General features: G+C 41.2%; 1 protein-coding gene across 2 annotated transcripts in view; it reads left to right on the top strand.

Moving 5' to 3' along the window:
• ABHD6 (abhydrolase domain containing 6, acylglycerol lipase) overlaps nt 1-24,592 on the top strand; it is a 74,813-nt gene extending 50,221 nt beyond the window's left edge. For both annotated transcript variants that reach the window (XM_081939270.1, XM_081939269.1), the window contains exons 2-9: nt 1,370-1,519; nt 7,735-7,891; nt 10,269-10,382; nt 12,046-12,178; nt 13,614-13,771; nt 17,456-17,510; nt 18,973-19,073; nt 21,964-24,592. In XM_081939270.1, the coding sequence (XP_081795396.1) occupies nt 1,401-1,519; nt 7,735-7,891; nt 10,269-10,382; nt 12,046-12,178; nt 13,614-13,771; nt 17,456-17,510; nt 18,973-19,073; nt 21,964-22,140 (1,014 nt within the window). In that variant the 5' untranslated portion in view covers nt 1,370-1,400 and the 3' untranslated portion in view covers nt 22,141-24,592. The remainder of the gene's footprint in view (nt 1-1,369; nt 1,520-7,734; nt 7,892-10,268; nt 10,383-12,045; nt 12,179-13,613; nt 13,772-17,455; nt 17,511-18,972; nt 19,074-21,963) is intronic.
• The last annotated feature ends 2,270 nt before the right edge of the window (nt 24,593-26,862 follow it).

Below are 26,862 nucleotides of genomic sequence, written 5' to 3' on the forward strand. Positions count from 1 at the left end.
AAACAATTTCTTGCAACTGAGTGAATCAAATTAAGGTTGTATGTCTTTTGGATAACCTTTCCTCTTCCCCTGTTTCTCGGTTAGCTTTTCAAGATACTTCTCTAGAGGAGCAATTTTGATGTCTCTGTCTTTGCAGCCAAGAAGAGGCTCTCCCAGAACCAAGGATCTGGCCATTTCCCTCTCCTTTTCCAAGATAAATCCAACCCATTGTTTCTGTGAATGCTTTTGTGGCATCAGTGATATACTATTCCAGTGTACAGTGTCATTCTCTTTTAATTGAGCATCTGTTTTATATGTGGTAACTGTGTTTTAATTCAGCACGTTGTACTTTGGTCTTTGTTTAAATATTGTATACTTTAGTGGAAGTATATTACGGGATCTTACATTAGCGACAGGGTTTTTTAGCATATTTAATAACTCAGAGATGGTGGCTGAAGCCATCTTTTGCTGCCTCATAGTTGCCACAAACTCTGGAGGGGAAAGGGAGTGGGGGAAATAGATATGCTTGCTAATAGTCAAAACAAAAAGTTTTCTTGTGGGAACCAAGGTCATCCCAACAGGTGGCAGTTGCGGGAGGAGAGGAGTGACCAAGCACCCTGCCAGCTACTCCCATTGGACAATGTGACTGGTGACATCTGGGGAGGGAAATAGTTCCTCTTTTAACTAGGGAAAAACTGGGAACTTTTAGAATTGGTTTTCGTAGCTGTGCCAATATGATGTACCCAATAAACATGTTCTTTGAGGAATCTATCTGCCTCTGAGTTCTGACTTCAGCAGATGTGTTACTCAGAATGCTGACACCTAACTCTTGAATAATTTAATGGTTTTTTTTTGGTGGTTTAGAGAATTAATTTTTTTTAGTGTAGTCTCCCAGTCTCTTCATTAGTTGTGCATTGGATTCTGCTGAATTCTGCCTCCAAAGTGGAATCAATAAGATGAATTGATGTAAACATTTAATAATGCAAATACCATGTTGGCTATGTAATAGTATACATGTGATTATATGTTATGAAAATGAAAAATAAAAACTTTACGAAAAAACAAAGTGGAATCAATATGTCAGAGTGAGAAATGGGATTTTTGGATTTCAGTAATCAGATTATCCTCTGTCTAGGTTGATTTTGTGATTGGCTGCCCATTGGTCATACTGTAGATCTCTCATATAGACATTTCCCTGTGGATGTCTCCCTTTACTCAGTCGTCTCCTTTATTTTTGATCCTGAAATTTAACTGAAGGTAAATACTATTATCCTGGAACATTTGAAAAAGAGAACAGATAGATTAGCTCAGAACTGTTGCCTGAGATCCTATACAATATCTGCTCTACAGCTTTGCCAGATTTACACTTCTACTACTTTTATCTATGCAGGTGAAGAAAGCAGATCTGTGAAGAAGTCAAGATGGATTTTGATATGCTAAACATGTTTGTAATAGCGGGAGGCACCTTGGCCATTCCCATTTTGGCATTTGTGGCCTCCTTCCTCCTGTATCCTTCAGCACTGATCAAAATATATTACTGGTAAGCTTTCCGTTTTGCTTGGCATCAGTTTCCATCGCTTTTATAGAAAAACATGAAGCTGCTGGTATTCGCTTAATTAGAATGAAGAAAGCTACATTTCTTTCAAAGAGGGTTCTTGCTTTCCACCTTGTTTTATATCTGCTTTCTTGGTGCTGCAAATTCTAAAAACTGGAGGTTGCTGAATGATGCCCGATGTAACATGATGTTCCTGTGGTGGGAAGAAGTAACACCCTTGTGTAAATATTAAATATTAAACCCATTGATTAAACATGATGTCGTTTATCCTCCAATCCTCCATCAAAGAATATTGAAAGATGTTGTTTCACAACTTTAATGTGTAAAGCTCATGCTGGTTGGGGAGTTCGGGGGATTGAACTGAACAGATTTAAAATAGCTGAGATTGAGAAACAATGTTGTAAAGGTACCAATTGCCTGGATGTTTAAACTAGCCTGGTTTCAGTGTTTTTGAAAAGTCTGATACAGATATTCACTTAAAGGCAGTTTCCTCTAGGCATGATGAGAAAATATGACCTTATTCCTAACATCAGCCGGGCCAGTCACTCTCATTCCAACCCACGTCATATGGTGGTTGTGGAGAAAGTGGGAGATGGAGGGAATAATAAGTATGTTCTTTGCCTTTATAAAAATAGTAAAGCTGGACTAACAACATAACATAACATAATCAGTGACATGTAGTCACTGCTTTTTGTAGTTAATCTCTCTGTAAATATCATTGCAGGATGATGTCTTATATGAGATTGAGTGATGTGGTCATTTAATGGTCCATATTAATGTGATAAGCCAGTAATATTCAAGGATTTCAGGCAGGAATCTCCTTTATCATCTGACTCTAAAATCCTTTTATCTCAAGTTGTTCAGGATTGAATGAAGCACCCTTGCCAAGCAGAATAGCATTCTTCCACTCAGCTCTGGCTTATCTGAGGTCAGGGGTGGACAATTATTTTACAACTAGGCCTGTATGCATGCATAATAGACAACAGGGTGCTAGAATATTTTTTATCTCCTGTAAAATTATTGTTACTGTTAATGCTGAGTTAGTATAATACAGAATTCTCTTAACAGTATGTAACTAAGTAGCAAGGCATGCATTTATTTTTGGTTGCTAGGCAGTAGATTATTACCTAGGTTACTTTGCCTGATTTAGGAAACTAGATCCCCGTGAGTAAAGATGTTGGAAGCTTATTTTCTGAACGGGGACAGATACTTTACCAAATGGAGCCATCCACAATCTACTTTAAATGATTAAGCATAAATAAAAGTTAGGTGGGATAAGAATATCATCTTTGATGATCTTAGCACAAGGAGAATTACTGACGAAGGAACGTGAGAGGGAAAGTGAAGAGATGTCCCCGTGAACAAGGGGAAAAAGGCAATCTTAACTGTGAGGCATGGAATAGAAACAAGGGGATTGGTTTTCCTTCTCACATATGTAACACCCATCAGCATAATACTGCTATGACCATTATGGGATTCTTTTGTGCCTGGTTGAATCTTCCCTTTCAAACAATTCCTGCTGGATTGTATATCATCAATTGCTGATTTTTGTCTTTTCCCCCCCTTCATCGTTGGTTGGTGCACAGATTTTCTGCCCTTGCATCAGAAAAGAACAAACAGCTCAAAATCATCACATTCTCTGGAATAGGGCTATCTGGGAAATTGGATAGTTTCACTGTGAATGCGTTACTAACCCCCAGTAAGGGTTTGGATCCAGACTTAATATTATCTAGATACATTTACTGAAATGTAATAGGCTTAAGTTGGGCATTATTAATCTGTATCTCTCCAATTTCAGCGGGCCTATTTTGCCCGGCTGTCAATGGAGGACCATGTGGCAGCCGTGGCAAGGGGGGCGTTCCACCAGGTTCGCCTGGTGCGCCAATTGCGCCCCCTACTGGACCGGAGTGCCCTGCGCACGGTCACTCATGCGCTGGTGACGTCTCGCCTGGACTACTGCAATGCTCTCTACATGGGGCTTCCCTTGGGACGCATCCGGAGACTGCAGCTAGTTCAGAACGCAGCCGCGCGGGTTATTATGGGAAGTACTCGTTACTCCCACGTAACACCCCTTCTGCGCGAGCTGCACTGGCTACCTGTGGCCTTTCGGGTGCGTTTCAAGGTATTGATTACCATCTTTAAAGCGCTCCATGGCATAGGACCTAGGTATCTGCAGGATCGCATCCTACCACACATGTCCCTGCGACCTATCCGCTCACACAGGGAGGGGCTCCTCCTGGTGCCGTCTGCTAGGCAATGCCAGCGGGCGACACCTAGGAGTAGATCCTTCTCTGTGATGGGCCCAACCCTCTGGAATGACCTCCCCCCAGACATTCGAACTACCACCGACCTCCGTTCCTTCCGGCAAAAGTTAAAGACTCACCTATTTCAATCAGCTGGCCTGGCACTTTCTTAGTTTTACCTCCCGGGGATTTATTCATTTTAATTGGGTTTGGGGTCTTAATAAGCTTTTAATGTACTATATTTATTATTCTATATACAGTCTTGCAACCTCCTCCACCTACGTATTTAATTATTTAACTGTTTTATGTATATATTTTATAATGCATTTTAGTGACTGTACACCGCCCCGAGTCCCTTTCGGGAGAGGGGGCGGTCTATAAATACGAATAATAAATAAATAAATAAATAAATAATAAACACCAAGTCTGCATTCAGCCCAGGGTAATACAACACATTACCTTGCCTCCCTTCCCTGCGCCCCCCCCCGCTGTCCCCTGCAGAAAGTAATTGTTTTATATCTGGGAGCTGCCTTTTTTTTTTGGGTTGCCCAGATCTTTAAACCAGGGGGCAGGCTGGATTGATGGAGGAAAGGGACTGGAAGTCTGGGCCTCATATTTGGAAGCATTGGGATGTTTTAATGAAGTTTAATAAAATAGATGTTTTGGTGCTTACCTAATTGCCCAGCCTGGATCCAGCAGCTTGTTCAAAAGTTGGGACTGTAAGGCTGCCTATGGCTCCTGACCTAAAAGGTAAATAGACATGGGTACAAATGTATGATGCCCGAAAGGGTATTTGGGAATTATAAATAATAGCCAGTACTTGTAACAGCTGCCAATTCACTTAAATGTTCTCCAAAAGTAAACATCTAGAGGTTGCCAATAAGAGACATGCAGTTGGGTTTTGTTTTATTAGGCATGGTTTCCAGGTCCCACTTTTGATCTGTTGTGATTGAGACTTGATCTTGACAATTATGTCAAAAGAAATTTAAATGACTGCTTTGTCTTCACCATGATTCCCTGAAAATATACACGTTAGCAAAGTGCTGATCCTTCTGCTTTGTCCCCACAAATTCAAGGGCATTAAAATTCCTATTTTAGTCAGTTTTGAAGCATTTTCCTAATTGGAAGCATAAAGGTAGAGTTTAAGAATAAATTGCAAAACTGATCTCTGGGTTATAGGTTTCTTTACCTTAGTCACTTCATCTGGAGACTGGGTGGAAGCAAATGTAAGCCCATGTCTATTCTTTGAGCTGGAAGCATTCAATTCTTGGACTGATTGCTCTGATTAGGTTGCCCTTCGACAGTCAAATGAAATTTGAGGCAGAAATGTTCAACGAGAGTACCATCATCCTTTTCCTCATCCCACAAAAGCAGATGTGTTTGTGTCCTATCAAAATTTAATTGGTGCTTTCCAGATATGTGGTTGACAAATCAGAAATGAGGAGATGATAAGCTCCTGGGTAAGCCAAGGAAAATCATCGAAACCATCAAAAAGCGAAAGTTGGAATATTTTAGACATGCAATGTGACATCTGGAAAAATATGGCATGCTTCACGTAATCCTCCAGGGAAAGATTGAAGGCAAACGAAGTCCAGGCAGAAGAAGAACTTCAAAATCTAAGGGACTGGTTTTGACAAAACTTTTTCATGTCGCTGTTGATAAAAATAGGATCACTAACATGATCGCCAACGTCCAATGACGGATATGGCACAAAAAGAAGAAGAAGATATGTGGGGAAAATTCTTGGAGTTTCCAGCCAGGAAATCTAAGAATTGTAATCTGTTATTCTTAGAAGCACTAGGTTAGGGAAAACCTGTTGCAGTTAGGACCTGCATCTATGAACAATATTTAAGATATGTGGATCAGTCTTTAATTTCTACAGATGGGAAATACTCAGGAACCTAAGGAAAATGGATATTTGCTCCCTGCATCCCGCAGCATTCCCACTGTGTTTGCGGTAGATGGTTTCTCAGCAGAAATGCCTGATGAGTTGGCTTGAGTTGTCTCCTTCTATTTTTTCGCCCACATTTGGTCCTCATTCTTCAGTGTTTCCCAGTGACTGCTACAGCTGGTAGTGATCTTATGCAAGAGACAATGTCAGCCTTGGACAATTAGTCTGTCCTGTATACTGCTAGTCCATCTGCAGGCCCCAAGGTGATTTGGAACATATTTCTAAAAATGTTGATTAGTAACAAGTTGTCCCATATGTGTAAAGAAAAACTTTGAGCTCCAACGTAATGTCATAAACCTCAAAGCAGGACCTTCAGGGTACAAAAACTGGTGGAGGTCATATACCTTAGGCAAACTCAGTCCTTTGGATCCCAATTTCATTTAACAAGCAGTCTTATCAGATATATCTTGAACTGTCTCTGGAATCCTAGAGATCAGTCTGTTCTGGTGTATTTGCTTGGGATTTGGAAACAGTGAGTTGAGATTCCCACTGATTTAACCCTCTAGGCAGCTTTATAGTGTCTCTTTGAGCTTTTGATTAATCTAATGGCCGATGCAAGGGCTGGTGTTTTAACAGAGCATCTTCAGGGGCAGGACGGGGGGGGGGGGGGAGCCAAAATGGCATCTATGTCTATGTGATTAAAGCCCTGTATAGTTTTTTTTACACACATTGCATGCAAAATACACATATAAAAGGGGCAGGGCTACTATAGTGTGGCCATGGCCCCCATCTTGACTTTTTGATTTACCTACTCTTTTAGTCACCCTTGGAGTTCCAGGTTGGGAATATTTCCCCTTGCCAAGGAGTATTTTTAACACTCAAGTAGGTTAATAATGACAATATATAGACTATGATTTAAAGTCCATGTTTTAGTGATTCAGCAAAAATCTGTTTGTTCTTTGTTACCTTGTTATCTAAGCATCTATGCTACCCCCCACATCTTGCCTAACCAGTTCCATTTCTTAGAAACTTAAAATAATTTCTAAAGCAGCATAGGGATTTAATGGCAGCAGAAGATAAGGATAGCAAAGGACAAGAGCTCCGTAACAAGAAGGGAATGTAACAAAAAAGGTACTTTAAAAAACTTGCTGACATATCTAGTGATTAATATTTTGCTAATGCTGCATTGCAGATAGGAAGCAGCTATTTTAACTCTTTTAAAGTATAAATCAAAAGTACGTTAGGTCTGTCTCGTTTGTATCTGAATAAACATGACCTCAGTGAATTGGTGTTAGAAAAACCTGTTTTATTATGTAGAAATGGTAGTAGAGGATCATTATATAGCCATACAGATTGGTAGCAGAGGATGGCTACATAGACATACAGATCAAACAAAATGTACAGTGTACAGTCACCACGTTTCTTGCAGCTGATCGGTTTTAACTGTCACGGGAAACTCTCCTCAGAAAAACAGAACCATGGATTATAACCATATTCCAGAGCTCTAGTCACAGGACTGGCTCATTGGTTGTCCCAGAGCAGCTCCTCCAGCTGAGTGCACCCGAGTGGTGCCAAGGTAGCCCTTGCCTCCCGCCACTTCAAGCTTGGAGCGGTAAGTTGCGTCCGGGAATCACTACAGCGGTGAGAAGAAACAGCTGTTGTGGGCTCTGTCGGTACGGCCTGGCTGGTTCTTGCCTGCGCTTGCACAGAATATTATACAATACCTAAAAAATGCTGGCAATGGCATGACCAGTCTGCTGTCCTTACCAGTTTGAAGACCCAGTCCCAATTTCCACTACCAGTTCGCCTCTGCTCTAGAACAGCTAATATTCCTACAAAATTCTCAGCATCAAGAAACCATTTTTGTTAAATGTCAATGAAGAAATCCTTGTTTTAAACCTTTTTAAAAAAATTCCAGGATAATCACCATGCTGCTTGAACAACATATGAGCATGTCAGTGGGCGTGAATAGTGTTTGAGTAATGGAAAGCAGAAAAGAGGAGAAGGAAAATTAATCTTGGACTGAACTCATTGCATTGCATTTTCTCTCCCCCCCCCCTTACTAGGTATTGGCGTCGAATCCTGGGCTTTCAGGTGAAATATGCACATTGTGGTGATTACCAGTTTTGCTATTGTTACCGAGGAAGGTCAAGCCACAGACCATCTATCCTCATGCTGCATGGGTTCTCGGCTAACAAAGAAATGTGGCTTTCTATAGTCAAGGTACGCTTCTGTTTCTCTGACGTTAAAACAATTTCATCTTGGAATTCAAGTGTCACCTGAAAAATGGATCTTCAATCTCTCTCCCTCCCTTTCCCTCCCCCTCCGCCTCCCTCCTTCCCTCCCTCCCTCCCCCTGCTCTCTCTGTGTCTATAGCTGACTTTCATTGTACTGAATTTGTTTATTGTGTGGTTCATGATGTTACCTTGTCTTGTAATGGGATGACTGAAATTAACATGGAATGTTGAAGTTTTGTTAGAACAGTTTGTATTCTCAGAAATACTGTATGAATCAACTGTATGAATCAGGGTTAAGATAATATATAGTTTGTTAGGATGATTACTTCCAAAATATCTTTGCTGTCTTCACCCATTTATTTAGGCACAAATACACTTGATTCTACTAGGACTGTGGAAAATATGGTCACTCTTCTACATACAGTATAAGATGTTCCAAAGTATAAGATGTACCTAGCTTTTGGGGAGGAAAACAAGGGAAAACAAATCTGCCTCTGCCTCCCAGCAATTTTCCTCCTTGCAGCAAATAGCAAACAATACAGACAATATACACTGTTGTGGTGTTACATTTCAGACTATACTTGTACAGATGCTGTTAAAAGTGATGTGGCTTTCTGAAAGTATACGTTATATGCTATTTAAAAGAAGGTACAATAGCACTTGGGCCTCTTCAGATCAAGCATTTATTTTAGAAAGCTTCTTCATTTTGTTGTCTAGAACAATAATAAAGCAATCTTTAAAAAGTAAATCTAATAATTTGAACATTCTATAGGCATCTATAGTTATTGACTTGCCTCCTTGCAGCAAACAACCTGTTTCAGTATAGCCTGATTAAAAGGGAAAAAAATCTGCTTCTGCCTCCCAGTATTTTGCCTCCTTACAGCAAACAGCCTGTTTTACTTTCAACTTCAGTTTCAGCACCGGCCTTCTGATGATCAGCTGTTTGAGGCTGCAGGGATTGCCATAGCCCAGCAATGGCGAACCTTTTTTGGCTCGCATGCCATAAGTGGGGGGGTCGTGTGCGGTCGTACCACACTCATAATGCAATGCATGACCCCCCAGTGCGCATGCGCGCATGACAGTAGGTCCCCCCATTTTTTGCATGCTTTTTTCACCCTCCCCAGGCTCCAGAGGCTTTATAGGAGCCTGGGGAGGCACAGTCTCAACCCCCCCCTTCGGAGCTCCCCCAGAGGCTACAGAAGCTTCCCTGATGCATCCGGAGCGCAAAAAACGACCCTACAAGCAAACCGAAAGTAACTTCCAGTTTGCTCATAGGGCTGTTTTTAGTCCTCCGGAGCCTTCAGGGACCTTCAGGAGGCTTCCCTGAAGGCTCCGGAGTACGAAAAACGACCCTACGAGCAAACCAGAAGTTTGTTGCTGACTTCCGGTTTGCCTGTATGGCTGGGTTTTTTTGCGCTCCGGAGGCTTCAGAGAAGCTCCTGACGCCTCCGGGGTGGGGTGGGGTGGAAGGCTGTTTTTGCCCCTCCTGTAAAGCATCTGAAGCTTGGGGAGGGCGAAAAATGGCTTTAAAAAAGGCTGAACTCAGCTGACCAGCTGACAGGGCAACGCCTCACCATAGGTTCGCCATCCCGGCCATAGCCTTTGCCGCCTCCGCAAGCCCCATTTTCCCCATTTGCTGCAAGGAGGTAAATTGCTGGGAGGCAGAGGCCAAAGGGTGGGGGCTGGTGGGTGGGCAGGGCTACATTTGGTGTATAAGACCCACCCAAATTTTCACCCTTTTTTTAGGGGGGGAAAGGTGCATCTTATACTCCGAAAAATAAGATACCTATCTTTCAGGTACAGATGTGACTGGTTTTTGCTAAGTTGGAAATGATTGGGCATGGAAAAGAAGATGCATCATCTTATTTCTTGGGCCATAAAATCTATTTAATATTATCTTAAAAACTGCCATGTGTTTGGGCACATGGATAACTCAAGATTCATGAACAGTTTGTGACTGAGTTTTCTCTTGTAAAAAGATGTTTATGTTTTACAATACAAAAGGAGAAACTAAAGGACCGCATGTGGCCCCCAAACCTAGAATGGAACCGCATAATGGGAAAGAGCTGTCATTTCCTGTTTTAACAGAATGCTTTGTGCTGAGCCAATCTGTGGCCAAAACAAGTCTGTTCAACTCCTTGGGTAGATTCTTGTGTTGTGCTAATATAGTTTGCTTAATTTTGGCTTAGCTTGTTGTACAAATCCAGCCAATTACAGTTGTTTGCAATAAACTATTGTTGAATGAATGGTGGTTTAATGTAATGTATAAACCAGGATTGTATTATAATAATGGTCACACTGGAATGTTTCCCGAGGTTGCTTTTGATGATAAAATTTATTCTGCTTATGCTTGTTCTCCACAGTTTCTTCCAAAAAACCTTCACTTGATTTGTGTTGATATGCCAGGTCATGGGAGTACCACTCGGTCATCCCTCGATGACTATTCCATATATGGACAAGTGAAAAGAATACACCAGGTAAAATCTGCAGAAGTGCAGAAATCTACAGATTGTTGCAGTCTTTTGGTCTCTTAAAGCTTTCAGTTTTAAAGTAATCAAAAATTAATGGGGAGGTGTGTTTTCCTTTAAATTTGGGGGGGGGGGGAAGGAAGCTACCACAGGTTTCTCTATCTAGTATTTTCTCTATGCATTGGACTACTTTGTTCGGAAGTAAAGGAACTATATCAAAGTCCAGTTTAGTACAAGTATTGCAGAAGCAGAGCACAGACTCCAGATTCCGGCTTGTCAAGTTTTTCTCTGAGGAGATTATGGCTTTATTTTATTTGTGTCATAAAGTAAACAATATTTGCTGTTTATTACACACTTGAGCAGTATTGAAGGTTACTTCTTCCAACGTATGTGCCACGTAGGGCGTGTCAACTTTTTCAGCTTTCAAATTCCAAACAAATGTTGTCACTTGCCTTGGGGATTGTAAAGATATTTTGGTTACTTTAATATAATTTAGATGTGCTTGGTAAGTGACTCCAAAAATATCATAATGTTCTAACATTTTGTTTGTTTCATTTGTGCCAGTGTCTTCTTTCAGTTCTGATTTCTGGTTTTTCTACATGATGCATTTCAGTCACTAATACAAAATGCTGTCACCTCGGTTCTCCCGTTCATACAGAACTTATAGTCTTCTGGGGAGAACTTGTAGCACTTCAGAAATGACTTAGGATGTCACTGTGAAAGTCGGTCAGTGCTGTTGGGAGAGAGATGAATCTGACATTTATTTATTGAGAAAAACTTGTATCGCCACCTAGCTTATGCATAATCATCCAAGGCAGCTTACAGCAATATTCCATGAAAATAAAAATAAATCCACAAAATCTCGCAAAAGACATTGTACTCTCACCACAGTACCACAGCATCCCACCGACTTACGGCACTGGCAAACTGGCAGCCTGTGGGCCGGATACGTCACCCGCAAGCCACACCCACCCTAGCTCCGTGAATGGGAAAAACTTTACGAAATGTCACATGACAGCAACGTGACATGGCGAGCTTGACACCCGTCACATAGAGGGAATCTCATTAGTCTTAACAAATAATGAGAGTCCTAATATCTTTAGGGTATTTTAAAAAGTCTCCCTCGCTAAATAGCCTCCTTGAAATCACACATGACTTTTGGCAACTTTATCATACTTTCCTTGACAACAGTACAGAAATGACTTGCCTGTGCTTTCTTCCAGATTGCTTTTTTTTTTTACTTCTCAGTTTAGTCCACTGTTCTTGGGGTTCCCTAGAGGTCACCTATCCAAGTACAGACTAGGCCTGACCTGCTTAGCTTGCTTCGCTCTCAGCCAAAATCACCTAGCCAGAAGCTGTCACATCCCGAAATTTCAAAAGTCTTATTTAACAGGATTTTGCTATGGTATTTTAAAACTTGCAGTGTTTGCTCTTTGGGGATATTTACTTCTTCCTGATCCAGCACAACTTTTCATAAGTAACAGCAATTCTTTCTTCATTGAAAAAGAGCTCCCAGATTAAAGCAATTTCTGCATCCAGTCATGGGTTGCCTCTACACTGATCTTTAAATCAGGTTTCCTAAACCTTCCTATTTTGGACTAGGAAGGGCACCCCAGCTATGGTGTTGTGACCTGCAGGATGCTGATGCACGGCCTCTCTTTTAATTTTTCAGTTCGTTGAATGTATCAATCTGAACCGAAAGCCATTTCATCTGGTTGGAACTTCAATGGGTGGACATGTGGCTGGTGTTTATGCTGCTAAGTATCCGGCAGAGGTCTGCTGCTTGAGCCTTATATGTCCTGCAGGTGAGTTCCCCCATTTGTGTCGGACGCACCATTTAAGGCACTTTTGGGTTGAAAGGATCAGCCAGTGACATCACCGTTGCTCAGGGAAACTCGTGGGGGGCTTCATCTATATTCCTGTCAAGGAGCTAAAGTGAATGATGAGAGCTTACCCTGCCACGCAGCAGCACTCAGGTCTTGAACGTGGACCTGTTAAGCTCCAACCTCCAACCCAATGTCCTAACCATGTGAGCAGGTGAATGATGCAAAGGAAATCTGACCTCTGAGAAAGTACCATAGTGAAATGCATTGGATGGAACCCAGAAAATTATGTTTGCATAATAGATCCTAGGGAGAAACAGGTGGATTTTAAGTCTCTTTACAGTTAATTTTGTCCTTGGTTCAGAGAAATTTTATGTACTCCCCCCTCCCCTGCCTTATAATTATTTATTTTCTCATCCCATTCCCTTTTAGTGCAATAAATACATTAAGTCTATTCAGTGGTGAGATTCAACATTTTTTACTACTGGTTCTGTGGGCGTGGCTTTGTGGGTGTGGTGTGTCCTTGTGGGTGTGGCTTTGTGGGTGTGGCAGGGGAAGGTTACTGCAAAATCCCCATTCCCTCCCCACCCCACTAACCTGCTTTCCAGCTCCATTCTCCTGTTCAGGGCAATAAAAGAAGATCAGCTGGGAGGCAGCGGGGATGGGGCCAGGCTATTTGCCGGTTCTCCGAACAACTCCAAATTTCCACTACTGGCTCTCCAGAACCTCTCAGAATTGGCTGAATACCACCTCTGAGTCTATTGAAGGATTCTTCCCCAAGCTGGATGACTTGTCTGCACAACTCTCAGTATTGGGGAAGGTTGCATTAACATATTTCTGTTGTAGTTTTGAAAGGGAAATAACTAACTTAGATTTCAGGGGTGTGCTACTGAATTTTATATCACAACTTGGGATCCTGCTGTAGACTCGGTCATAGGCTACAGGGCCACATTTGGACTGTGGTTTGAATATCATTTGCTGTGATCTGACATCAAGAAATTAAAACATTTTGGAGCACATCTTCTCTCTTCCAAGGGCCGTCCCTGTTTAGTGGAAATGGACACTGGTGACGCGTTCTGGATCTTTCTTTCCCAGCCTGGTACCCTCCAGATGTGCGAGGATGAGAATGTTGAGGGAATAGTCTACTGTACTATTTAGAGCAGGAGATGCTTCATAAATGCTCACTGAATTCAACAATAGCGATATTTTTTAATTGAATTTGTAACTCCATGCACTTAACTGAATTTCCAATTAAATCCTTAGGTCAGGTCAGGTCTTGTTATCACTTCCTTTTCTTCCTTTCCCCCGTCTTTTACTTTATTTAATTATTTAACGAAAATTTCTTTGGCAGGAAAGAAATGCCAAAGTCTGTTGCTTTTGATCCGAGCAGACAATGTTTCTTCTCCTCTCATCACAGGTCTTGTCAATAGCGAACAAAGCAACTTTGTAAAACAGATGCGGGAGCAGAAGAAGAACAACTGCATTGATCAGATCCCTTTGATTCCATCCACTCCCGAAGAAATGGGAGACATGTTAAAACTGTGCTCTTACGTTCGCTTCAAGGTGCCCCATCAAGTAAGCAAGTGGCATCGTAGGAAAATACCTTTAACTAGAATTTCCACCCAAATTAGTTGTTTTATTGTAGACTAACTTAACTTAACTTTATTCAATTTCTAGACCGCCCCTCTCTCAGAAGAGACTCGGGGCGGTGTACAGTCATATTAAAACAATTGAACAATAAATATACATAGTATAAATATAGGATAAATAAAATAGAAATAGGACTGGAGGAGGTAGCAATAGTTCACTGTACAGATTTAGTTAAGTTAGATTAAAATTTTAAAAATTTAAAAACATTAACCCTAAAAACTATCCCAAATAAAATATCCGCCAGGAGGTAAGAGTGGAACTATAGATGGGCCAGGCCGGCTAATTGAAACAGGTGAGTCTTAAGTTTTTGTCGGAAGGAGCGGAAGTCGGTAGTAGTTCTAATATCGGGGGGGAGGTCATTCCAGAGGGTTGGGCCCATCACAGAGAAGGCTCTACTACAAACAATACATTGTAGATACCAATGAAAATTAAGTGCCATGGTGTCTATTTTAATAGAAATTGAAAACTGTTAACACTGAGATTAAAGTAAATTAAACTAGCAAATTTATATCAACATACACATATTTATTTATTTATTTTAAGAAAATTTGGATGGCCGCCCACTCTCTCAGTGACTCTTTATTTACAAAAATAAAAACCTAATATACAAATTATAAAAAAATAATATCCCTCCCCCTCCCACAGTTGTTGCTTAATTTGACATTGACATTAATTTGACATTTGACATTGGGACGTGGTGGCTCAGTGGCTAAGACTCTGAGCTTGTTGCTCAGAAGTCGGCAGTTTGGCGGCTCAAATCCCTAGTGCTGTGCAACAGAGTGAGCTCCCGTTACTTGTCCCAGCTTCTGCCAACCTAGCAGTTTCAAAGCATGTAAAAATGCAAGTAGAAAAATAGGAACTACCTTTGGTGGGAAGGTAACAGCGTTCCTTGCACCTTCGGTGTTTAATTATGCCAGCCACATGACCATGGAGCCATCTTCAGAGGCGCTGGCTCTCTTCGGCTTTGAAATGGAGATAAGCACTGCCCCCTAGAGTCAAGAACAACTAGCACATATGTGCGAGGGGAACCTTTACCGTTACCTAGTAGTTTGAAACTACCTAGTAGTTGCAAAGAGCATTGAATTATTTTGTAATATGAAAAAAGTGTATATATTTTGAACATAATATTCAAGTCTCTGCTATTTATGACTAGTAGCAAGAAATTCCCATTCTTAAATGAGGACCATGCATTCATTAAGGACCTCACATGATCGCAACTTACAACTTCCTGCCAGCTTTCCCATTGATGTTGGGAAAGTTGGAAATCACAGTCATGCAACCATGGCTCACTGCAATGCTGTATTAGTGAGCTGGGTACCGAGTGTGTAGATTGTGATCCTGTGACTGTGAGTATGCTATGATGGCAGGAATTTCATGGAGTCATTGTAAGCCCCTTTTGTTCAGGGCCATTGTAATGTTGAATGCTTGCTGAATGAATGTACATGACCCAAGGACCACTTGTAACCCTATTTATGTCACTTGACTTTGGCAATATTCAGTGAATTCCTTTGAGAGTTTATTGTATGATTTCTATAGAATAAAATTATTTATGTCATTTCTATATCAGCAGGCTTGGGAATAGCATACCTTTGTGAGCCTTTCTAGTTCTGGGAGTTCAGCTATGATATCAAATTCTGTTCTGACCTAGGCTTCCCAAGAGCCTGAAACAAACGCCTTGTCCCTGCAAAACCCCTTTTATTACTGTATTTTTTGGAGTATAAGATGCACCAGAGTATAAGACGCAGCAAGGTTTTGAAGAGGAAACTTTTTTAAAAAAGGTTTTTGCACTCTGCAAACCTCCCAAAAATGGCCTGTTTTTCACGAAAATGGCCCCGTTCTTTTTCAAAAAAAAGGGCATAAATAGCCCTTAGGAGACTTGTACAGTGGTCCAGGGTAGAGGGGCAAAAATAAGCAAAAGACAGCCCGTTTTTTGCAAAAATGGGCCCATTTTTTGTCAAAAAAGGGCATGGATAGCCTTTAGGAAGCTTATAGAGTGCTGCTGGAGGGCAAAACATAGGGCATTTTCCACTCATTTTTGCCCTCCCCGGCACCCAGGAGCTCCCTGAAAGCCTTCTAAAAGCTATGCACATCCATTTTGGTGAAGGGCGGAGTTTTGGGAGGCAAAAAATGCTGTATTCAGTGTATAAGACGCACCCAGATTTTCAGCCTCTTTTTTGTAGGAAAAAGATGCGTCTTATAATCAGAAAAATACGGTAATTTACAGTGAATTCTGCTCGTTCATAGCTGGCAAAGTCTTTCAGAGGAGGATTTACGGTCACACACCTTATCTGGCTTGGAGAGGTGACAGGCTGATATCTGCAGAACTTGGCAAGGAGTCTCGGAGAGTCACTAACCAATTAGCGAAATAAAAGTCTCCTGCAAACTCCACTCCCCTTGTTGCTCCTCTTTTATTTCCTCTGGGAGGGGCCATTCATCATCCACCTGTGGCCTTACTTCCCAGTCGACCCCTGTCCTTTAGCTGTTCCCTTCGTCTGGCAACTCTGCACATGCGCACACTGGGAACAGGCTCCAGCTTTTGTCTGCCACACTGCTATCTGACTCTGACAACAGCTGATAGCTGGCATACGGCTCTGGCCTTCCCTAGACTCCAAGACTGGCCCATGTTCCTCCCCAACCTCCTCACTGTCTGAATCTGCTGCCACCTCCACTGGCCACTGGCAGGCCACAACAAATTCCATGAGAGTGATGGAATTTGCATCATTAAAATGTAACCCAAAGATTTGGCAAAGGACGTTAAAAGCTTGGTCTGCTCCTCTTTGGATAATAACACATATAAGGAACAGAATGAGGGCTATAGGAAGCTGCTTTAAATGGAGACAGACTACTTTGCCAATGTTTCTTAAAGAACTCAAACAGAAAAGCCTTTGCCAATTCTAACTGGAAATTCCAGGAATTAAGTTTAAGGTCTGTGAACTGGCAGCTCTTGGCAATTTGTGAGAGGTATTTCATTTTTCCTCTGATTGGTTCTAATTTCCTGAACATTTAGCAGCCATAGGGGTATGAGAAAGCAGCGTACCTATGTGCTACGTTGAAAGGACAATTTTTTTAAAAAAAAATAAAAATAAAAGAAATGGAACTGTGCAAATGCTTAAAAATTAGACTCTTCCCTATAAGGACATGCAACACTCTCTTTAAATATGTGAGTTACACGAGTCCACAAATTATAAAAAAAATTATATAAAATCAAGACGTGGGGATGATTTTTTTAAATGGATGAAGCCTTGGTTGACTTTTCTTGTTCCTAGCGATCTTTCTGATTTTCCTTCATGGGAGATACATTTTCACTTTTTAATAACCAGGCATGTGAAATTCTTAGTTCCTTTTTTTCTGCTAATACAATAGGCCTCTGTTTTCCACCTTTTTCTGCCCAGCCTTTGCTGTCCTATGTCTCTAAATAGCTTATAACTTAAATTAGTTATTTAACACAGAGACTGCAAACCTGAGTGTTCAAGAGTCTGATTGTCTGCAAATCCCCAGCAAGCTCCCGGAAAGGAATAAATGAACAACATAATGAGTTATTTTTTAAAAAATAAAGAGGGAATGGTGTGTCCTGGCCTCATTTTTTAATATCTCTTTTTATATTCATAGATCCTGCAGGGTCTCGTTGATGTTCGGATCCCACATAATGACTTTTACCGAAAATGTGAGTGCCTTGAAATAATTTTCTGTGGGATTTGAGCTAAAAACAGCAGCATCTGCAGAGGCTCCAGAAGGGAAAATTGCTCCCCACCTTTTGTACATGACATCATGGGTTGGATTTGCATTTTGTCATTTTGATGAGCTCATCGGATCCTGATGATGCTACTGATTGAGGACACTTGATTCATTTATTTATCAATTTTTATCCAGGGAAAAGAAATTATAGTGTGTTTTTCATTAATTGAAACAATGCCAAAACAGGACAGAGTGTTTATTCGACTTACCGTATATCCTGTTTTTTGTACATGAGATCAAAGTGGCATATGTAATGCTCCCTCCAATTTTTTTCTCCTGCAACAACAACAGAGGTGGGTTCCTACTGTATCGGCCCGGTTCGCCTGAGTAGGTAGTAACTCGGCCGCCATGCATTAGAACCAGTTCTATTGGCGCCATAGGTGCCACCAGCTTGTTTTTTGCTTCTGCGCATGCACATAAGCATTTTTTTATTACTGCGCATGCATGCATAGCGTGCATCAAGAGCATCCCTGAGTGAACCGGCAATAAAAGAATCTGGAACCCACCCCTGAACAACAACAACCCTGTGAGGTCGATTGGGCTATGACCAATATTGACAAAAATTGAGACAGTTTAATTTGTAAACTTTTTGTTTTTAAAGAAAATGTGCATATTTAAAGGACTAGAATCCAGTAGCACTGGATGGAAGCTGCATAATGAAATAATAGTCAAATAGAAGCCTTTAGCTTTGGGAACCTGAAATCCGAAGTGGGTGTTTTAGTACATCTGATTTGTGAAGCCTCTGCTAACAAATTGCTTGTGTGCTTCCTTTCTTCACTGTAATTTGGTTCTACCTTTGAGTAAATCTCTCATTTTGGGGGATTTTGGTTAAGATTAAATGCAGAGTCTGTTTACATCCCATTTCAGTTCCTCCCTCTTGCTTTTTGATTGGTATAGAAATGCATGTTGTGCAGCTAAGAGTGAATACCTGAGACTGTGAGAAGATGGAGAAATGTGTTTGTTTTCCAAGGAAATGTAATTTTGCTGCAACCAGAATTAATCAGTGAATGAATGGCTGGGTTTGTTCCCCAACTCTCTTAGCCTTAGCCTTTTCTCTGGATTTGGCCAATGCATCGAATCATAAGCTGAGGGACCCTCTTCGCCCTGGCACTGTTGTTTCCTCAATTGACCTTGTTAAGTATGCCTTGTGAAGCCAACCAGCAAATTGTCTGAAAAAGCTTTTGTGTCTATCTGCCTGTGCAGGCTCTCCTCCTGCTAACCTCACTAATTATTTTTCTTGTTTGTGCTGTCTCATTGAGAACAGTCTGTTGCCATTATTTTCTTTCTGGGTGAAAATCTTGAAGTCTGTTTCATCATAATTGGAATTCCACGTTGCTTTCGGTGGGCTGATTTGCTTCCCTCCCCTTCACTTATTTTTCTCTTCTGTAAAGTATTTTTAGAGCTCATAGATGAAAAGTCATTGTTTTGCCTCCATGACAACATGAGCAAGATCAAAGCTACAACACAGATTATCTGGGGAAAGCAAGATCAGGTACATCAATTTCCCTCTGGGGTTTTTAATCGAAATCAGTCTGTACTATTCTTTTTTTTTTTAGTATAAAACGTTGCCTCACTCACTTGTGAAATATGTAATGCATACCCCAACCCATATGGTATTGAATAACATGTTGCAATCCCCTTTATCTCAGAAGCGGTTTTAAAATTATACAACCTGTCTCCCTGACTTCCCATTGGATTTCACGCAATTTGTGGCCTGAAAATTAATAGGTTTGCAATTCCTCTCTCCTTTTTCAGGATATTATTTGCCACATTTTTTTTTCATATTTCTATGCTGCCATACTCCAAAACAACTCTGGATGTATTTATAGATTAAAAACAGTAAAATAGAAAAAAAAAACCAACAAAACATCAAAAATATCAAGGGAAACCCATCATATATGCTGGTCAAAAAACACACCATACCTCCATTGCAACGATCGAAGTACACATGATATCACCAGTCCTTTCCCTCCAATTTAGTCTTTTTAAATTTGTTTTCCTACTAGTGAGAACGTGCGTGTGTGCGTGCATGTGTGTGCATATGTGTGAGAAACCTTGTGTCAGGGTTCCAAGTAACACCCAGGGCTGGCACCTTGTCTGCGCCAGATCAACAGTTTCATAGATCAGCTTACCTGCCTTCCAAATGCAGATATTGTCTCCGAGCTATCATGTAAGAGGATAGCAGGCCATGTTAGTTTCTCCACCCAGCGTTGTCTCGGAAAAAAAGGGTTGGGTTCTTGTTATCATGGGCATTATATTACAATTGCAGAATTTTAAAGGCGAGAGCAGCAATGCCTTGAGAGCCTCTTAAAAATAATCACACATAAGAAAAGTAAAGTCTACCTTGAGCTGAGGTCCGTTCCTGGCAACTACAGTACATGGACTTGCCCTGTGCTTTCTCTACAACAGGGGTGTCCAAACCTGGGAACTTTAAGACTTGTGGACTTCAACGCCCAGAATTCCCCAGCCAGCCATGCTGGCTGGGGAATTCTGGGAGTTGAAGTCCACAAGTCTTAAAGTTCTCAAGTTTGGACACCCCTGCTCTACAAGAACACTAAAGAATTTTAGCATTGCCATCCTTGGGGGCTTTGCTTGGCTGCTCTAGTGGATTTCCTGGTGGGTTTCTCATCCCAAAACTAACCATGGCAGACCTGCTTTTCAAGATCAGTTAAGACAGAGTAGGTGTGGTGACCGTTCTATGGTCTCAAATGTGTACTGTCGTGTTCTTGAGAGGTTTTTTTTTTGGATAAAACAGTAGCATATATATACTAATGAAACCCAAACAAAAATCTTGCATCTTGCCCAGATAGAGTTTTGTTTGGAGGAAATAGCATGGGAGAGCACAGCAATAACTCCAGAGAGTGACCCTCATTTAAATACTCGGTTAGACCCTTGGAGTTTACTCATTTGAGTGCAGGCAGCAGATCTGTATTCGGACATTCTAGATAACTGGTAGGGCAAATTTTCTGAAAGTAAACGAGGCAGTCTGGGTAGAAGAGCTCTATAAACTGGAGGAAAACTGCAACATTTGAATTATCCAAGTATATTACCCAGGTTAATAGAGGACAACATGAAAGAGGGACAAGATTGGGGAGAATGTCAATTATGAATGAAGGAAAATGTATGTGTCCCGGGATATTTAGAGATTTAGTTTTCCATATTTAGAAATTTAGTTTTCCATATTGAGAGATTTAGTTTTCCATTCTCAAGTTCCCAGAGAATGGGCTTCAGCACAAGCCCAAAGCTCGGAAGCCCATCCAAACCTCTGGTATCGGTGGCCAACCCAGATTGGATCCTGCAGAATGTCAGTTTGCTGCCTGTTATATTCTTCTTGGGGAGCAAAGATGTCATTTCACACTAAACTCTGTCATCAGTGTGAGAGATATTGCCAGGACAGTGACAAGGAGTGATCCTATTTTCTGACTTGTAAACAGACATAAGGAAATAGCTAACAAATAGCTGACATTGGGAAAGAAATTGAGTAGTAAAGATACGTCATATATCACTGATGGCGAACCTATGGCACGTGTGCCACAGGTGGCACCCAGAGCCATTTGTCAGGGCACGCGAGGCGCTGCCCTGTCAGCTGGCCAGCTGAGTTCACCTTTTTAAAAGCCATTTTTTGCCTTCCCCAGGCTCACTTCTGGTTTGCTCGGAGGATCGTTTTAAGTGTTCCGAAGGCTTCAGAGAAGCCTCTGGACGGTCCCTGAAGCCTCCGGAGGGCCTCTGGGGGGGTGGGGGAGGCTCTTTTCGCCCTCCCCAGGCTCCTATAAAGCCTCTGAAGCCTGGGGAGGGCAAAAAAAACATGTAAAAATGGGGGGGTGGCGCGTTGTGCGTGCATGCGCACTGGGGGGTCGCGCATGGCATTATGGGTGCGGCACGCCCGCACACAACCCCCCTGCGCTCCCCCCACTTGTGGCACGTGAGCCAAAAAAGGTTCGCCATCGCTGTCATATATCAATTTTTGCTATGATATAGCAACAGTTATTTTTATTAGGAGTCCTTGGTGTTCTCTGAGCTTGGTGATTTTCTTACAGGCATTTCATTATCCACAGTAGGTAAACATCACTGTTAGACTAGCCCTGATAATGTTATCTTATTTGGGTAAGAAACAAGAAAACCACCAAGCTCAGAGAGCACCAAGGATCCCTCATTTCAACCTTGAGCTATAAATATTCTCCCTTATGGAACTCCATTTATGAAAACAAGTGTGAAAATTGTGGCTTTTTTAAAACATTTCTTGTCCTAGTTGTTTCCTTGTGCAGTCAAATTGGTTCCTTTGTGAGCCAAATTTGGTGCTGAGGCAATTCAGAATATCTTGCTGAATCCAGGGATGGTCAACATGGAGCTCATTTTTTTCTTGGTTATCTTTTTCTCTCTAGGTGCTGGATGTTTCAGGAGCAGACATTTTAATGAAATCTATCTCTGGTGCCCAAGTACATATTCTGGAAAACTGCGGGCACAGTTTAGTCATGGAACGGCCCAGAAAAACAGCAAAGCTTATTCTGGATTTGGTAACCACTGTACAGAATGATGAGAATAATAAGAAACTGGTTTGAACTTTTCCTCTGGATCTGAACCCTTAAGCCTAGATGTTTCAGCTGAGAGGAAATACTGCTAATTTAATCAGTTCTCAGGGATCTTAATATACAGAACTTGGTGTTGTGCCAAAATCCCTGAAGAAATCAGAATAATTCATATATTTAATTTAGAAATTTTATCAGTGCAATGACTCTGGGATACTGAACAGCCTTCACATACATATGCTAATGATAATAAAGTCTTTTAAAAATCTGCATTTCTAGATATTTCAAGAAATAGTGAAAGACTTGCAAGGTAGATGTGGAACACACTTTCTCCTCAAAAACAATCCTCTCTTTTTGATACCAATCACACATTTTAAAAGGTCCAATTTGAATTGGACAACATGATTATTGCTAGGTAAAGTAGAAAAAAACCGTCTTCTATTGTTAGCGTGCTCCTTTTTTGGTCTGGTAATGTTTCACTGAACAAGAGGAAAAAAAATGGCAAAAAGGCAAATCCTTTTGAGACAGATTCCTGTATAGGTTCTATGTTACCCAAAATTGTGCATCTTGCCTTTCATTTGGGCATTACCTATACAGTATATTTACAAAAGCTAAAATATGACTGTGTCAGAAAATTCTGTATCATGGAATGCATTGGCCTCTTCTAGTTTTAAGCAGTGACTTCGTGCGATCTAGCATAAATACCTAGTTAATTGGAATGTAGATGGCAATTGCAATTGTTTTTAAATATGTAGGAAAAATGGCCTAGAGTCAAATTTCATACAGAGAGGGCAAAAGAGAGCTTCCATCTCTTAATATAGATGACTTTGCACAAGGAAATGTTGCAACCAAAGGCTTGGATGATCCAGATACTCATTGAAGTGCTGCCAAGAAAAAAATATGCACGACATATTACATCTATGAAAGTTTTTCCTTATGCGGTGCAAGTCTTCAGTGTTTATATTGCTTTATGAAGAAGTTGGTTTTGTGTTCCTCCACAGCCGCACAGTCTATATGTATGTACTACCTTAGGAGCAAATGGAAATATTGATGTCATCTGGACCGACTATAATTGCAATAGTCAAGCACTTGTGAAGTAGATGGATCCCTTCCTTGAAGGGCAGTTCTCACTGAGTATAAAACCTGTGCAGGTATAGTTGTATGTGCACACAAACATACACAGAGGTTACATTCCATTAAAGTCCATGCGACTATTTCTGATGCAAACGGTTAGCAAACTCCCTGTGGAGTGTAATCTTATTGTACAGCTAATAAAGCAAATGGAGGTGTCCCAAAGCCATTTCTGGAGCCATTGTTTCAATCGAGATGGGACCTGATCCAAGCAATAACACTATATGTAAATAAATGTAGACGTGATCAAAGTTTGGTTAGAATTGGGTGGAACTGCTTTTTCAGCTTCCCCTGCTGCCCCTTTTTATTAAATGTTCTACTGAGTAAATAATTTACTTGACGAATTCTGTAAATTCTGTGAATTGTTGAGTTTGAGTGGAGGAAGAGTAGAACTGAAATGCACACCAATAAAGTAGAATTGGGGTATTCTAAATGTTTATTTGTTATGCTCACCAGACTTTTGCAAAGTGAATAATTTATCAATCTTCCACATACTCTGCTTTTAAAATAATATCTAAAGGATATAAAGCATACAGTATTCCTTTTCCTGAGTATGCGTTCTCTTTTCTGAGTGCAGTTCTTTAGTGAACAAAAATTCTGTATCAGATTTAGAAAGTTGGACTTCTTACATCCTTGTAACTATCCTTTCCCTTTTTATATTTATATGGAGGCTTGTGAAAACCCCTTCCCACCAAGAAACATTCAATGAATGTTGTTCCATTGAGTAACAATTTGCAGCATATTAGGTATATGTAGTCTATACCCAATGCATATTTTAGAATGGCAGTTAAATGAGTGAACTGATTCCAAAGTAATTTGACTTTGAACAAAACTTGTATTTGTTGAAACATTAAGAGAATATGTTGGTATCAGGTGTGGTTTCTGATTTTACAACCGCTGTGGAAGTGAGATGCCATTATATAATACTGTAATTTTGTTCCAATTAAAATACTTTATTTGTGACTGATTTGTTCCAATCAAATCCTTGCAATTCCTTGTATTTTCAACTTCTATTTAGGAATGCAATCCAATTACCTTGCAATGCATTTCCATTAGAGAGTCATGAACGGTCTGTCTTTTTCTCAGATAGGGTTCGGGGAATTAAGTATAAGTATAATCTTTATTGTCATTGTACTTAAATACAACGAAATTGGTTAAGTATGACCAATTTCCATTGACCAAGTATTAAGAATTCAAATTTTATTGAGGAAAAATGAGAACCCGGGCATTTTATTCAATAACTGACCAGTATTTCTAGAAATAGAGATTAAAAACCATACAAAACCAACAGAGAACAAGTCAATTTTTAGTATGGCTCTCAGAAGCCAATGTACTGTACACAGAACGACTCAATTAAAACGTAATTGAAATATCAAAGTCTTGAATTTGTGTGGCTTTTTTTCTCCCATTCTTTCTTTTATTTCTGGCGTTCAGGCTGCAAGTGCCACTGTTTGATAGCTAAACCTACCCTAAACACAGGTAGGTGAGTACTTGGCTTACAACCATTCAAAGTTACCATGGCACTGAAAATAGTGACTTACAACTGATACAACTGCAACCATCTCAACATCCGGACAGTCACGTGATCAACGTTCAGGTGCTTTGCCATTGGCACTTTACAATATTTACAAGAGTCGCAGCATCCCAGGGTCACATCACTGCCATTTGAAATCTTTCCAGACAACTTATGACCAGCAAGCCAAAGAGAGGAGCTGGATTTGCTTAATGATGGTGCTTCATTTGACTGCAGTGATTTGCTTAACAACCGTGGCAAAAAAAAGGTCATAAAACTCACCACGGCTCACTTAATAACCACTTTGTTTAACCATGGGAATTCTGGTTCCAACTATGGTTGCAAGTTGAGGGCTTCCTGTAGTGGTATATAACCATCTGCCCCCCCCTCCCCCGCCCCAAACAATGCAAAATTGCTACCTTATGATCAATAGTCACAGTTGACTGTAGGGGTGGGGTAGGGTGGGGTGTGAGGTGGAGAGAGAAGTAAATATATGGGGGAGGGGGAGAATAAATAGAGTGATTGAAGTCCTCCATTGGAAAGTCTCCACGTAATTGCCATTTGTGAAAGATTAATAATGTACTTTTGAATTAATACGGACCCAGTTTCAGATTTTAGACCTCAAGATTGTCAGCCTCTGTTTCGCTATTTGCTTTCGGCTGCCATTGAAACGGGGAGGGGGGCTGGTATTTGGGAGGGGAATTTTAAGTACAGGAGAGATTGTGAAAAGGGAGTTTTGGTCTCACTGTCTATCCGCATGCTGGAGACTAGTGCTTGGTGTTGGCCAATGCCAACCATCCTGCATATCAACCTGATGATGCTCCTTGAAGATGGAACTCACATGACACCTAAGGGATTTGCAGATTGGACAGTGGAATGAAAGTTACCAGAGGGAGGGGGTTGGTCACATATAGATATGTATGATTTCGGGTGCTTTTGCCTCAGATCTTGCTTTGCTTAGCTGCTATCTTTTCATAACCAGTAAAAGTACTCTTAATTCTGCCAAATGGAGTTAAATGGTTTCTTTCTTGGTTGCTGAGGGAGGCCGGCTTGACATTAAGCAAGATCTCACTTTTGTACTCATCCCGGAGCTAACACCTTCCAAGGGGAGTGTAAATAAAACCAAAACCTTTAAAGGAATGTCCTACCCAGCCAGCGACCAGGAGGACGGCATGGGGGCGGCTGCATCCATGTGTCCCTTGGAGATGGAGCGGATGGCGGATCTGAATTTGGAGGAATGATCCGTCCACCCCAGGTGGTCATTGGGAGTGGGACAGAAGTATGACCCTGAAGAAATTCCAGCTGGAGTTACCACAAGGCAAGATCGGTGGCCGGCAACGGCTTGGCAGGGCGCCGATGAGGAGAACCTTATGATGTCCCAGGCTATGAAATTCTTTCAAGAGGTTAGGGAGAGGCGACATTTATGCGAGAGCAGTCCCGAAAGAGAAGCTGATCTCCCTGAGCTAGAGGACAGAACTGCAGAAGCCCTGTTCCACCTAAGGGGAGCCCTGGGGGCAGACAGTGGAGCTCATCAGGATGGGGAAGCCCTGGCAGCAGTAGCAGCCGCCACAACAGCCTTTCCAAGAGGAGGAGAGCCCCCCCACAAACCAATGTTCCCTCTAATTTTTTTTCGATGTGAGCAGAAAAGTATAGTGTTTGAGCGGCACATTTTCATGCCTGAGCACCCGATTTTTTTTTTTTACAGATGTCACCTAAGACAACAACGAAATCAGTATTATTTGAAACTCAAAGTTATGTTTCTTCAAGGTACCCGCTTAATTCAAAGTGTTATATAATATCAGTATCACTTAACAACGCTCCTGCTTAGCAACCAAAATGTTGGCTCAGAAACTCTGGCATTTGAAGCACGCAACTCTTAAAGCTGTCAAGTTACAAGACCCTTGCACCCCTAACCCTTTAGGGAAAAAAACCCCCAGGGGTCTTCAAACCTGACAGCTTTAAGATTTGTGGACTTCAACTCCCAGAATTTCTCCTCCAGTCCTGTTGGCTCAGGAACTCTGGCATTTGAAGCATGGAAGTCTTAAAGCTGTCAAGTTACAAGACCCTTCCACCCCTAGAAAAAAAATGCAGAGCTCTTCAAACCTGACAGC

This window comes from Natrix helvetica, assembly GCF_964273705.1.
Source record: "Natrix helvetica genome assembly, chromosome: 1".
In the NCBI taxonomy this organism is placed as follows: domain Eukaryota; kingdom Metazoa; phylum Chordata; class Lepidosauria; order Squamata; family Natricidae; genus Natrix; species Natrix helvetica.